The 15,892-nt window shown below is 43.5% G+C and overlaps 1 protein-coding gene and 1 long non-coding RNA gene across 2 annotated transcripts in view; one reads left to right on the top strand and one right to left on the bottom strand.

Annotated features, from left to right (window-relative positions):
• Nucleotides 1-4,573, bottom strand: part of tnfsf10l (TNF superfamily member 10, like) — an 80,907-nt gene extending 76,334 nt beyond the window's left edge. The window contains exon 1 of the mRNA XM_014207390.3: nucleotides 4,086-4,573. Within this exon, the coding sequence (XP_014062865.1) occupies nucleotides 4,086-4,310 (225 nt within the window). The 5' untranslated portion in view covers nucleotides 4,311-4,573. The remainder of the gene's footprint in view (nucleotides 1-4,085) is intronic.
• Nucleotides 1,275-2,078, top strand: LOC106609049 (uncharacterized). The gene is made up of 3 exons (XR_001329626.3): nucleotides 1,275-1,363; nucleotides 1,636-1,720; nucleotides 1,999-2,078. It is a non-coding gene; the product is annotated as an uncharacterized LOC106609049 (long non-coding RNA).
• Nucleotides 4,574-15,892: the final 11,319 nt, after the last annotated feature.

Raw genomic sequence — 15,892 nt, 5'->3', positions numbered from 1 at the left:
GCGTACTGTTAGCTAGCAAGTGAACTGTTAGCTAACAAGCAATCTGTGTAGTAATCTTATTTGTATCTCAAACAGCCATTTGTATTGCTAGTTATAGCCTTATGGCTAAGCCCGCTACGCTCCGATAACACTGTCAAACTAAGAATTGATGATATAACTAGCAATCAAAAAGAAACTGAGGAACGACTCAAACTCCCCACCTTATGCTCTCCAAATGGATGTTAGCTGTGAGGGCCAAGATACACTGACTTTTGTTTGCTACATGTCGGGGGTGCTATTCACGAAGACATATTGTTCTGTCTCACGATTCCCGAGCAAGAAACGGCACGTACGAGGTACGCACTGTTAACCACGCCTCCTGACTTTGAGAATTTCCGATGCGACATGCATCAAGCACACTCATCTCAGTAGTGGTGGTGAGATAAGTGCTCTTATGTCAGACTAATTTGCAATTGAATGTCATAGCCCCACATAAGTATATGATGGTGAATTGAGAATACAATCAGAAGTACAGTTAGAATGTTTTGCAATTGACTGCGATAACCTTTTTTATTGGGGCTAACATTCGCTGTTAATTACATAATTTATTTTCACGTGGTTGGGCTCGCGAGAAAGTTCTTGTATCAAAATGGGGTCGTAGGCCCAAAAAGTTTGGGAACCCCTGGGTTAGTGTTAGGTTTAGAATAGGGCTTAGGGTAAGGGTTAGGTTTAAGTTTAGGGTTAGAAAAGGGTTAAGGTTAGGGTTAGTAGATAGACTAGTCAGTAACATGTTACTGACTAGTCTATCTGTAGATGCTCTATGAAAAGGCAACCTTATGCTGTTATTGGGCTATGTAGCATATACTCTTAGAAAATATTGTTATTTTGGGGTTCTATATAGAACCCTTTGGCTCTTTGGATGATATTTAAGATCACTAAAAAAGGTTATACATTTATTTACCCCATGAGGGCAAAGAACCTTGAGCGTTTTAACCCTACCCCAGAGTGTGATGTGGAGCGGACATCCGACACCTTAACTCTCTATGGCAGGGGGAGATCGAATTTGTATTTTACAAAATTGTTACCGAGGTCAGAGTGTCAAACAGCAAGGTTCATAGAGAAAGGTTCATACAAACCTGCACTGTTGCAAACTAAGTGCTAGCTAGGAGCAAGAGGAAATAATGTGTTTAATAAAAACACTCCTATAAACACATGATTTCCTCTTGCTTTAAAATAAATAGAAATTAAGGGGTTCTATACAGAACCTTTGATAATTTCAAATTTTAACTGCCCTTCAGAATTAAAAACCAACTGCCATTAAAGCATGAAGACGCACGAGGAAGGTGGTTGAACATGCAAATAGACTATTTTTCAATTTATTAAGGTAAACAAAGTTGATTATTTAATTCAAATATATGAAGCCAAAGTCATGTGATGAACTATGGGCTAGATAGATAAAGTTGTATTAGAATTTGTGCACCGTTTGTAAGCTAGCTAGCGAGCTGAAAAAGCTAGGCTACTTTAATAAACCACTTTACAAGCTAGCTAGCTTACAAATAAATATACTTTTTAAATTATGGAATATGAAAAATAGAGCTACAGACCCAGCCTGACATTGGAAATTAGCTAATTGTTCATTTTATTTGAGTATTTCAGTGAGGGGACTATTTTCTTGTAGTCAAAGAAGACTGTTGCTGACCTTTGTTGAAATTACGTGATGGCCAGTGGGCTGACAGAGGAGGTATGTATCTAAATGATTTATTAGTAAAGTATTATATATGCTATAATAAGTCTTTGTGATTCAATAGCCTAGTTAATCATGAATTGGCTTTTAACACACTATGTTTTGCTCAGTCTGGCAGTAACCCAACTATCAGAGGCAGAGGATCTCTTTTGGCTGCTGCTGACAACAGCTGGATGCAAATTGCTCTTCTACATCATAATAATATGTCTACGTAGCATTTTATCTTCATTTTGGCATATTAATTCATGTTTCTGCTCCTTTCTTCATATTCTCAGGAACCAGCCAGGCAACCACCCAAAATGTACTGTTCCATAAAGAAGTCAGTCAGAGTTGTTACCAAGATTGACATGGGCCATCATTCAAACAAAGGGATGCCGCCCAGGCCACCAGAGCATACTTCCAAACTATGTTTGCATATAGCGAAAATAAAATCGCAAAAATATGCTGGTCTTTTTCTCCATTATTTAACAGTTTATTCTATTATATTCTTAGCTAAAAAAAGTAGTAGCCTTAATTCATAAATTACACCATACAGGGTTCCAGAGTACCAGTCAAAAGTTTAGACACACCTACTCATTCAAGGGTTTTTCTTTGTTTTTACATTGTAGAATAACATATATGGAATCACGTAATAACCAAAAAAGTGTTCAAATCTTCAAAGTAGACACCCTTTGACTCAGTGACAGCTTTGCACACTCTTGGCATTCTCTCAACCAGCTTCACCTGGAATGCTTTTCCAACAGTCTTGTTGGCTGCCTTTCCTCCACTCTGCGGTCCGACTCATCCCAAACCATCTCAATTGGGTTGAGGTCGGGTGATTGTGGAGGCCAGGTCATCTGATGCACCACTCCATCACTCTCCTTCTTGGTTAAATAGCCTTTACAGAGCCTGGAGGTGTGTTGGGTCATTGTCCTGTTGAAAAACAAATGATAGAAATACTAAGCACAAACCAGATGGGATGGCGTATCGCTGCAGAATGCTGTGGTAGCCATGCTGGTTAAGTGTGCCTTGAATTCTAAATAAATCACAGACAGTGTCACCAGCAAAGCAACTTGACACCATCTCACCTCCTCCTCCATGCTTCACGGTGAGAACCATATGCAAAGATCATCCGTTCACCTACTCTGCTTCTCACAAAGACACGGCGGTTGGAGAGGACAGATTTCCACCGGTCTAATGTCCATTGCTCGTGTTTTTTGGCCCAAGCAAGTCTTTTTTTCTTAATGGTGTCCTTTAGTAGTGGTTTCTTTGCAGCAATTTGACCATGAAGGCCTGACTCACACAGTCTCCTCTGAACAGTTGATGTTGAGATGTGTCTAACTAGAACTGTGAAGCATTTATTTGGGCTGCAGATAGTTGCCGATTTCTGAGGCTGGTAACTCTAATGAACTTATCCTCTGCAGCAGAGGTAACTCTGGCTCTTCTTTTCCTGTGGCGGTCCTCATGAGATTCAGTTTCATCATAGCGCTTGATGATTTTTGTGACTGCACTTTAAGAAACTTTCAAAGTTCTTGAAATTTTCCAGATTGACTGACCTTCATGTCTTAAAGTAATAATGGACTGTCATTTCTCTTTGTTTATTTGAGCTGTTCTTGCCATAATATGGACTCTGTCTTTACCAAATAGGGCTATCTTCATTATACCAACCCTACCATGTCACAGTACAACTGATTGGCTCAAACGTATTAAGATGGAAAGAAATTCCACAAATTAACTTTTAACAAGGCACATCTGTTAATTGAAATGCATTCCAGTTGACTACCTCATGAAGCTGGCTGAGAGAATGCCAAGAGTGTGCAAAGCTGTCATCAAGGCGAAGGGTGGCTACTTTGAATAATCTAAAATATATTTAGATTTGTTTAACACTTTTTTGGATGCTACATTATTGCATGTGTTATTTCATAGTTTTTACGATTATTCTACATGTAGAAAATAGTAAAAATAAAGAAAAACCCTTGAACGAGTACATGTGGCCAAACTATTGACTGGTACTATTTATTTATTTATTTGCTCAGAAAACGTGGGGGCTAAATAAAACCACAAATAATGTGTAAGGCTACGCCAGGGTTCCACAACTGTTAGATTATTGATGAACAATCTAACACAAACAACATGGTTGGCCGCTATTGTCACAGGCGACATTCCAGTTAACATTTTCGGTCACACGATTTCCTAAAACTTTGTTAAATAGTGCATAAAGTTCGTCCACAACAGTGTTGGAATATCATCAGGCACGTCTCGTCATGAAACTTTATTCAAGTGTTCGTTAAACTCCAAAACTGCACTGCTGCTGCGGCCAACCCAACACTCTCCTCTCTCCCTCTTCCTTCTCCAATCCACTGAACAAAAACCAATTCCTTACCTGTGATACTGACATATTCAGGTACACGAAAAGTCCGGTGGTCGAGGCAATCTGTAGAACGATCACCACAATCACCACCATTGCGATCCACATCTTGGATGGCGCGGCATCGCGACGCGTGTTTACCGCAGCCGCCGTGGCCGGGACCATCATATACGTTGTGGATTCGCTGCTGATGCTTCTGAAGTAATCCTGCTGCTGCTGAAGGCTGTTCGGCGTGGCCATGGTAGCATTCCCGACACATGAGTATCCGTCAAAAACAACAACGAAGTCAAGGACGGGACGTGTATATTAAATCAATGTCCTGGCTACATGAGCGTGTCTCCTGCTTTTCGAGTCGGAAAGAGCCCCTTCAATGAATTTAGCGTGGGAGGAGGAGTGTAACCACTCCAGTCGTTTATCCTATTCCCCTCTGCCCCGAAGATTTGAGAGAAAGTTGACTGGGGTAACCACGTTCCAATCCTGCACACAGAGAGTGTGCGCAACCTGCCTCCCCTCTAGTTCCTTCAAGACAGAGATGCGTGCGTGATGTTAACCTCTCAGTTACCTCCTGAGAGAGTCCACCGCCACTGCACTGACCAGAATAGGACAAATATTTAGCCAAAACTCTAGAAAACTGAGCCTTGATTAAATATTTGAACTTTCCCTTGGCAATTCTATTTTATTGTTAGTATGGCTATGGAAATGTGTATTTGAAATGAATGGTTATTTTATTTTATCATGAAAAATTTAAACCTAACTAAAGTGTTTTTCATCTAACTTATATTTATTATTAAGAATAGATTACATTTGTGAAACTAAAAGGGAATCATTTATGGTAAAATAAACAACTTTCATCTCAAACACAAACTCCCAATGAAGATGCATTAAGTTGCATTTGAAATGACTGTAAAAGAAGCAGATAGATGTGAACAGATAAGTGACTGCTATTAGCGTTGTAAATATGTCTATCTTTATTAATAATCTTGATTTCCTTTCCGTCTCTCCCACTTTCTGTCTCTCGTCTCTACAGCTGTGTCATCATGTGTGAGCCAAGGGGACCACTGCTTGTCTCATTGCTCCATGAGTGTATGCTCTATATTGAGATGGGAGACAGATTGTGGGGGAGACTGGTTTTTGGACCCCGCCAGACAGACAGCCCTGATACTGAGGACCTCTCCCCCTCACACCCTCAAACTTTATTATACGACCAACTGACCGAATGGAGCCCTGGGAGAAAGGGAGTAGCCTAGGTTTATGAATAAATCATCCCCAGACACAGACACAGACTAATCTAAGGTCAGTTGTTTTGGGTGTTTTCTCTCCCAAATAGTTTGGCACAAGTACTTTGATTCTTACACTTCATAGTAGCGCACAGATGTGTGGTGATCCCTTTTCCAAACAAGTATGGCAGGCCTATTCCTCTCTACCTCTCCAAATGAGTATGACATCTCCTTCTCATAATACCTGGAAGCAGGGGAAGGAAAGCCCTGTCGCTTTTATGCTCCCATTCCGGTAAAGAGGTGAAACCACAGGTCTGCTCCTGATGTCAAAGGAGAAAAAAACTCTTCACAGAGATGTTCAACATGGTTGCGTTGATGAGCAACAATAAACCAATCAGACATTCATATGACAGAGCTGGCCGCAATCATTTGATTCAAATGATAGGGGGACTCCAAAAAAAAGTGTTTGAACCAATGACCTACAGAGATAAAATGATATACAGTATATGTCTCTGAGCGACAAATGTACCTTTTCTTGAGTCAGGCTTTTAATGTATACCCACTGAGCACAGACGTCAATTCAACGTCTATTCCTTGTTGGTTCATTTCATTGAAATGACGTGGAAACAACGTTGATTCAACAAGTGTGTGCCCAGTGGGTAGTGTAGTGATAGCCTATCTACTGTGCAACTGGGACTGCACAAAATTATCAATGTATGTAATCCACATGTGTTACTATTCAGACAAAAAGGAGTGTGTGTGTGTTCAAACTGTATTTCACCTGTAAACTGCCTGGATGGAAAAATAGGTGATTGCAAAGTTAAACAAACCATACAACTCTATGCACAAGGTACAGATGCAAAGTTTGGTAACAAAATGACGGCACAAACAGCACAAACCTTCATTGTTACCGAACTTTGCATATGCACTGTTCTTCAAGTAAATGTGTTTTTGTAACATTTTCTGTGGAAATTATTAAAGGTAGTCCTTGTGCATAGAGTTCTATGATTTGTTGAACTTTGCAATCATGCGTTTTTGTTTGACATACATTTTAAAGGGTAAAATCTGAGTCTCAGTATCACTCTGTTACTGTGGAATTGCCCAGCAGATCTCTCACTCACTCACTCACTCACTCACTCACTCACTCACTCACTCACTCACTCACTCACTCACTCACTCACTCACACACTCACTCACACACACACACACACACACACACACCTTGCCGTGAAGACTACTCTTCTGAAACTCTGTGCATGTATCCATCCATCTAAACCTGGGCTCTTTGTATATATATTTTGTATGTTTATGGCTTATGTGTGTATGTTCCTGTCCATATTGTGTCCCGCGGAAGGGCTGCCCGTGGCCAAATGTGGGAGGCAAAAGTTCACAATCTACATTCCTGCCATGTTAGATATCTGAGCTGGGGGAATACATCAGACACACACGCACTCACGCATATGCGCACGCGCGCAGGCAGGCAGAAACACACCTCAGCCAAACATGCGTACACACACACAAAAACATACCTTAGCCACACACACACACCGGACGCACACACACACACAGTGCCGTTTCTAGGCATAACCGACATAAGCAGCTGCCCCGCTAGGGGGCCCCCAACTCAAAAAGTATGTTCAGCTTACTGTTAGTTAGTACAGTAGAATACACCACGTGCAATTTAGAAATTTGGTAGTGCATCAGCAGTTTTCCTCTTTTTACTGTATGTCAGTCACTGACAGTCACTCAATTAGCCCATGTCAGCACTTTATAGATTGCTAGGTAAATTAGTCTAGCCAGCAATCTAAACCTTCTAGTAATCATGGCTGAATTACTGACCAGACACACAAGGCATGTGCCCAGGGACCCTGACCTCTAGGGGGCCCCCATTGATTTTGTTAGTCACTCTCACTGCTATATCATATGAACATGGCATGCACAATATATACAGAAGTATGTGAAAACCCCTTCAAATTAGTGGATTTGGCTAATTTAGCCACACCCGTTGCTGACAGGTGTATAAAATCGACCACGCAGTCATGCAATCTCCATTGGCAGTAGAATGGCCTTACTGGAGAGCTCAGTGACTTTCGACGTGGCAATATCATAGGATGCCACCTTTCCAACAAATCAGTTCTTCAAATTTATGCCCTGCTAGAGCTGCCACGGTCAACTGTAAGTGCTGTTATTGTGAGGTGGAAATGTCTAGGAGCAACAACGGCTCAGCAGTGAAGTGGTAGGCCACACAAGCACACAGAATGGGGACCACCGAGTGCTGAAGCACATAGCGCATAAAAATCTTCTGTCCTCGGTTCCAACTCTCACTACCGAGTTCCAAACTGCCTCTGGAAGAAATGTCAGCACAATAACTGTTCGTATTGAGCTTCATGAAATGGGTTTCCATGGCCGAGCAGCTGCACACAAGCCTAAGATCACTATGCGCAATGCCAAGCGTCGGCCGGAGTGGTGTAAAGCTCGCCGCCAATGGACTCTGGAGTAGTGGAAAAGCATTCTCTGGAGTGATGACTCACGCTTCACCATCTGGCTGTCCAATGGACGAATCTGAGTTTGTGGATGCCAGAAGAATGCTACCTGCCCCATTGCATAGTGCCAACTGTAAAGTTTGGTGGAGGAGGAATAATAGTATGTTTCTGGCTAGGCCCCTTAGTTCCAGTGAAAGGAAATAATTGTATATTTTTTTTTTAACCCTTTTCTCCCCAATTTCATGATATACAATTGGTAGTTACAGTCTTGTCCCATCGCTGCAAATCACGTACGGACTAGGGAGAGGCAAAGATCAAGAGCCATGCGTCCTCCAGAACACGACCCTGCCAAGCCGCACTGCTTCTTGACACACTACGCGCTTACCCCGGAAGCCAGCCGCACCAATGTGTCAGAAGAAACACTGTACAACTGGTGACTGTGTCAGCATGCATGCTCCTGTCCCACCACAGGAGTCGCTAGAGTGCAATGGGACAAGGACATCCCGGCCGGCTATAGCTAGGTTGCAATGGAGCCCGCTTTGCCTGGAATAGCTAACGAATGTTTCCAGCGCTGTAGAAGCTGTGTTTATTACGCACTTGTCCAGGACAGTGTTAACAATCCGAAAGTTCCAATGCTTAAAACACAAGTCTCAATTCTGTGCAAATTTATGGAGAAAAATGTTTGTCTTTCTCAACGCTGCCTTGTCATCTGTCCCTATCTGAATGGCCTGTGCTACCTGGAACTTGCCTGCCAAGGAAACCGAAGGCAGCAGCATGCTGCTAAGCAGACGGGAGTAACTGCAAGAGGTTCGGAGCTGCACCGGTGCCTGATCTACCTGCGCCTTCATCATATCAAAAATCAAATCACATTTTATTTGTCACATACACATGGTTAGCAGATGTTAATGCGAGAGTAGCGGAATGCTTGTGCTTCTAGTTCCGACCGTGCAGTAATATCTAACAAGTAATCTAACAATTTCACAACAACTACCTTATACACAGAAGTGTAAAGGAATGAATAAGAATATCTACATAAAAATATATGGATGAGCGATTGCCAAACGGCATAGGCAAGATGCAGTAGATGGTATAGAGTACAGTATATACATATGAGATGAGTGATCAGATGAGTAATGTAGGGTATGTAAACATTATATAAAGTGGCATTGTTTAAAGTGGCTAGTGATACATTTATTACATCCAAATTTTAATAATTAAAGTGGCTAGAAATGAGTCAGTATGTTGGCAGCAGCCACTCAATGTTAGTGATGGCTGTTTAACAGTCTGATGGCCTTGAGATAGAAGCTGTTTTTCAGTCTCTCGGTCCCAGCTTTGATGCACCTGTACTGACCTTGCCTTCTGGATGATAACGGGGTGAACAGGCAGTGGCTCGGGTGGTTGTTGTCCTTGATGATCTTTTTGGCCTTCTTGTGACACCGGGTGGTGTCCTGGAGGGCAGGTAGTTTGCCCCGGTGATGCGCTGTGCAGACCTCACTACCCTCTGGAGAGTCTTACGGTTGTGGGCGGAGCAGTTGCCGTACCAGGCAGTGATACAGCCCGACAGGATGCTCTCGATTGTGCATCTGTAAAAGTTTGTGAGTGTTTTTGGTGACAAGCCGAATTTCTTCAGCCTCCTGAGGTTGGAGAGGCGCTGTTGCGCCTTATTCACCACGCTGTCTGTGTGGGTGGACCATTTCAGTTTGTCCGTGATGTGTACGCCGAGGAACTTAAAACTTTCCACCTTCTCCACTACTGTCCCGTCAATGTGGATAGGGGGCTGCTCCCTCTGTTGTTTCCTGAAGTCCACGATCATCTCCTTTGTTTTGTTGACATTGAGTGTGAGGTTATTTTCTTGACACCACACTCCGAGGGCCCTCACCTCCTCCTTGTAGGCCGTCTCGTCTTTGGTAATCAAGCCTACCACTCGTCTGCAAACTTGATGATTGAGTTGGAGGCATGCCACGCAGTCATGCGTGAACAGGAAGTACAGGAGAGGGCTGAGAACGCATCCTTGTGGGGTCCCAGTGTTGAGGATCAGCGGGGTGGAGATGTTGTTTCCTACCCTCACCACCTGAGAGCGGCCTGTCAGGAAGTCCAGGACCCAGTTGCACAAGGCGGGGTCGAGACCCAGGGTCTCGAGCTTAATGACGAGTTTGGATGGTACTATGGTGTTACATGCTGAGCTGTAGTCTATGAACAACATTCCTACATAGGTATTCCTCTTGTCCAGATGGGTTAGGTTAGTGTGCAGTGTGATTGCGATTGTGTCTTCTGTGGACCTATTGGGGCGGTAAGCAAATTGGAGTGGGTCTAGGGTGTCAGGTAGGGTGGAGGTGATATGGTCCTTGACTAATCTCTCAAAGCACTTCATGATGACGGAAGTGAGTGCTACGGGGTGATAGTCATTTAGCTCAGTTACCTTAGCTTTCTTGGGAACAGGAACAATGGTGGCCCTCTTAATTAAAGCATGTGGGAACAGCAGACTGGGATAAGGATTCATTGAATATGTCCATAAACACACCAGCCAGCTAGTCTGCGCATGCTCCGAGGACGCGGCTAGAGATCCCATCTAGGCCTGCAGCCTTGTGAGTGTTAACACCTTTAAATATTTTACTCATGTTGGCTGCAGTGAAGGAGAGCCCACAGGTTTTGGTAGCGGGCCGTGTCGGTGGCACTGTATTGTCCTCAAAGCGAGCAAAGAAGTTGTTTAGTTTGTCTGGGAGCAAGACATTGGGATCCGCGACGGGGCTGGTTTTCTTTTTGTAGTCCGTGATTGACTGTAGACCCTGTCACATACCTCTCGTGTTTGAGCCGTTGAATTGCGACTCTACTTTGTCTCTATACTTATGCTTAGCTTGTTTGAATGGCTTGTGGAGGGAATAGCTACACTGCTTGTATTCGGTCATGTTTCCGGTCGCCTTGCCCTGATTAAAAGCCGTGGTTCGCGCTTTCAGTTTTGCGCGAATGCTACCATCAATCCACGGTTTCTGGTTGGGGAATATTTTAATAGTCGCTGTGGGTACAACATCACTGATGCACTTGCTAATAAACTCGCTCACCGAATCAGCGTATTCATCAAAACCTTTGAAATGCTATTACTTCAATTTCTCAAACATATGACTATTTTACAGCTATTTAAAGACAAGACTCTCGTTAATCTAACCACACTGTCCGATTTCAAAAAGGCTTTACAACGAAAGCAAAACATTAGATTATGTCAGCAGAGTACCAAGCCAGATAAATCAGACACCCATTTTTCAAGCTAGCATATAATGTCACAAAAACCCAGAAGACAGCTAAATGCAGCACTAACCTTTGATGATCTTCATCAGATGACAACCCTAGGACATTATGTTATACAATACATGCATGTTTTGTTCAATCAAGTTCATATTTATATCAAAAACCAGCTTTTTACATTAGCATGTGACGTTCAGAACTAGCATACCCCCGCAAACTTCCGGGGAATTCTCTAACAATTTACTAAATTACTCACGTTAACCGTTCACAAAAAGCATAACAATTATTTTAAGAATTATAGATACAGAACTCCTCTATGCACTCGATATGTCCGATTTTAAAATAGCTTTTTGGTGAAAGCACATTTTGCAATATTCTAAGTACATAGCCCAGCCATCACGGGCTAGCTATTTAGACACCCGGCAAGTTCAGCACTCACCAATATCAGATTTACTATTATAAAAGTTTGATTACCTTTTGTTGTCTTCGTCAGAATGCACTCCCAGGACTGCTACTTCAATAACAAATGTTGGTTTGGTCCAAAATAATCCATCGTTATATCCGAATAGCGGCGTTTTGTTCATGCGTCCCAGACACTATCTGAAATGGTAAATCAGGGTCGCGCGCATGGCGCAATTCGTGACAAAAAAAATCTAAATATTCCATTACCGTACTTCGAAGCATGTCAACCGCTGTTTAAAATCCATTTTTATGCCATTTTCTCGTAAAAAAGCGATAATATTCCGACCGGGAATGTCCATTTAGCTAAACAGAGGAAAGAAAACACAGCTTTCGGTCGACGCGGGCACGAGCCTGAGTCTCACAATACTGTAACCAGCCACTACCCAAACGCGCTACTTTTTTCCAGCCAGAGCCTGCAAAGCCACGATTCAGCATTTTACCGCCTTCTGAGAGCCTATGGCAGCCGTAGGAAGTGTCACGGGACAGCTAAGATCCTCACTCTTCAATAAACAGAGACAAGAAGAACGACACCTTGTCAGACAGGCCACTTCCTGCATGAAATCTTCTCAGGTTTTTGCCTGAGGGTGTTTAGGGGTGTTTTCTATCCAAAGCCAATAATTATATGCATATTCTAGTTACTGGGCAGGAGTAGTAACCAGATTAAATCGGGTACGTTTTTTATCCAGCCGTGTCAATACTGCCCCCTATCCCCAACAGGATAACATAATGTCCTAGGGTTGTCATCTGATGAAGATCATCAAAGGTTAGTGCTGCCTTTAGCTGTGGTTTTGTTTTTTGTGACATTATATGCTCGCTTGAAAAATGGGTGTCTGATTATTTCCTGCTGGGTACTCTGCTGACATAATCTAATGTTTTGTTTTCGCTGTAAAGCCTTTTTGAAATCGGACAGTGTGGTTAGATTAACGAGAGTCTTGTCTTTAAAATGCTGTAAAATAGTCATATGTTTGAAAAATGGAAGTTTTCGGATTTTAGAGGAGTTTGTATTTCGCGCCACGCCGTCATTGGATATTGGAGCAGGTGTTCCGCTAGCGGAACGTCTAGATGTAAGAGGTTAAACAAATTCTTCAAAGTAGCCATGATTAACAACTCATGGTGTAATTGTGATAACATACAGGAACTCAAGTCCTTTTGTTCACCTGACCTAGAATACCTCACAATCAAGTGCAGACCGTATTATCTCCTAAGAGAATTTTCTTCAGTTATCGTCACAGCCGTGTATATCATCCCTCAAGTTGTTACCACGACAGCCCTCAAAGAACCACATCTCCTGAGGCCGAATTAATTGTAGCTGGGGATTTAAAAAAAGCAAATTTGATGAAAGGCCTGCCGAAGATCTATCAACACATTGACTGTAGCTCTCACGCTGCTAAAACACTCGACCACTGCTACTCCAACTTCCGGGATCCCTACAAGGTCCTATCCCGCTATCCTTTCAGCAAATCTGATCACAACTCAATTTTGCTCCACCCTTCCTACAGGCAGAAACTCAAACAGGAAGTACCCATTCTAAGGACTATTCAACGCTGGTCTGACCAATCAGAATCTATGCTTCAAGGTTGTTTTGATTACGTGGACTGGGATATGTTCTGGGTAGCCTCCGAGAATAATATCGACATATACACTGATACGGTGACTGAGTTTCTCAGGAAGTGTATAGGAGATGTCATACCCACTGTGACTAATAAAACCTACCCTAACCAGAAATAATGGATAGATGGCAGCATTCACACAAAACTGAAAGTGCGAACCATCGCATTTAACAATGGCAAGGTGAATGGGAATATGGCCGAATACAAACAGTGTAGTTATTCCCTCCGTAAGGCAATCAAACAGGCAAAATGTCAGTATAGAGACAGAGTGGAGTCGCAATTCAACAGCTCAGACACGAGACGTATGTGGCAGGGTCTACAGACAATCACGTAAAACAAAGGGAAAATCCGACGTCTCGCTTCCAGACAAGCTAAACACATTCTTCGCCCGCTTTGAGGATAGCACAGTGCCACCAACGTGGCCCGCTACCAAGGACTGTGGGTTCTCCTTCTCTGTGGCCAATGTGAGTAAGACATTTAAGCGTGTTAACCCTCGCAAGGCTGCCGGCCCAGACGGGATCCCTCGCTCGTCCTTAGAGCATGCACAGGCCAGCTGGCTGGAGTGTTTACGGGCATATTCAATCTCTCCCTATCCCAGTCTACTGTCCCCACATGCTTCAAGAGTTTGTCCACTATTGTTCCTGTACCCAAGAAGGCAAAGGTAATTGAACTAAATGACTATCGCCCGTAGCACTCACCTCGGTCATCATGAAGTGCTTTGAGAGACTAGTCAAGTATCATATCAACTCCACCTTACCTGACACCCTAGACCCAGTCCAATTTGCTTACCGCCCCAATAGATCCACGGAAGATATAACCGCCATTGCACTGCACACTGCCCTATCCCACCCGGAAAAGAGGAATACCTATGTAAGAATGCTTTTCATTGACTGTATCTCAGAATTCAATACATAGTACATTCCAAGCTCATCACTAAACTTGAGGCCCTGGGTCTGAACCCTGCTCTGTGCAACTGGATCCTGGGCTTTCTGATGGGCCGCCCCAGGTTCTGAAGATAGGGAAAAACCCCTCCACTTCGCTGATACTCAACACTGGGGCCCCACAAGGATGTGTGCTCAGCCCCCTCCTGTACTGCCTGTTTGTCCATGACTGCGTGGCCTCGCATGCCTCCAATTCAATCATCTGATTACCGACAATGATGAGATAGCCTACAGGATGGAGGTGAGTGCCCTGGGAGTGTGGTGCCAGGAAAATAACCTCTCACCCAATGTCAACAAAATAAAGGAGCTGATCAAGGACTTCAGGAAATAGCAGAGGGAGCACCCCCCTTTCCACATCGACGGGACCGCAGTGGAGATGGTAGAAAGCTCCAAGTTCGTCTGCGTACATATCACTGACAAACTGAAATGGTCCACCCACACAGACAGTGTGGTGAAGAAGGCGCTACTGCACCTCTTCAACCTCAGGAGGCTGAAAAAATGTGGCTTGGCACCTAAAACCCTCACAAACTTCTACAGATGCACAATTGAGAGCATCCTGTCGGGCTGCATCACTGCTTGGGGCGGCAGCGTAGCCTAGTGGTTAGAGCGTTGGACTAGTAACTGAAAGGTGCAAGATCGAATCTCCAAGCTGACAAGGTACAAAATCTGTCGTTTTGCCCCTGACCAAGGCAGTTAACCCACTTCCTAGGACGTCATTGAAAATAAGAATTTGATCTTAACTGACTTGCCTAGCTAAATAAAGGTAAAATAAAAAAAGGCAACTGCACCGCCTGCAACCGCAGGGCTCTCCAGAGGGTGGTGTGGTCTGCCCAACGCATCACTGGGGGAAAACTACTTGTCCTCCAGGACACCTACAGCACCCGATGTCACAGGAAGGCCAAAACGATCATCAAGGCCAACAACCACCTGAGCCAATGCATGTTCACCCCGCTATCATCCAGAAGGCGAGGTCAGTACAGGTGCATCCAAGCTGGGACCGAGAGACTGAAAAACATCAGACTGTGAAATTCTGTTACTTAGCCATCACTAGCACATTAGAGACTGCTGCCTTATATACATAGACTTAAAATCACTGGCCACTTTAATAATGGAAAACTAGTCACTTCAATAATGTTTACAAATTTTGCATTACTCATCTCATATGTATATGTAACCGATGTGAAATGGCTAGTTAGTTAGCGGTGGTGCGCGCTAATAGCGTTTCAATCGGTGACGTCACCCGCTCTGAGACTTGAAGTAGGGTTGCCCCTTGCGTTGCAAGGGCCGCGGCTTTTGTGGCGCGATGGGTAACGATGCTTCGTGGGGTGTCAGTTGTTGATGTGTGCAAGGGTCCCTGGTTCGAGCCCGGGTTGGGGCGAAGAGAGGGACGGAACCTACACTGTTACATATATATTGTTTTCTATCCTATTCTACTGTATCTTAGTCTATGCGCTCTGACATTGCTCACCCAAATATTTATATATTCTTAATTCCATTCCTTTACTTTAGATTTATGTGTATTGTTTGGAAATTGTTAGATATTACTGTTAGATATTACGGCATTGTTAGAGCTAGAAACACAGCCACTCCTCCATTTCAGCACGCTCCCCACTGGGTCTGCGCCACACCAAACGACGGGCATCACAAACACCATGAATTTTCAACTTCCAATACTCCACGTCCACACTTAAGACTACCCCAGAAATCACTCCTTTCAATGGTGCCCCTATTCCTTAGAGCAAAGCAAAAAACAGATATTGACCCAAGATGTGTGACACGAAGCGCCTGCTACTTCTGGTCAGAAGAAACACAAACAAATATCACAAGTCCACTACAGGTTACCTGAACTGATTCAACTGCAACCCATTA

The sequence above is a fragment of the Salmo salar genome, chromosome 07, assembly GCF_965601325.2.
Source record: "Salmo salar chromosome 07, fSalSal1, whole genome shotgun sequence".
NCBI classification, from domain to species: domain Eukaryota; kingdom Metazoa; phylum Chordata; class Actinopteri; order Salmoniformes; family Salmonidae; genus Salmo; species Salmo salar.
The sequence above is the reverse complement of the archived record's forward strand: the minus strand, read 5'-3'. Positions and strand labels throughout refer to the sequence as shown.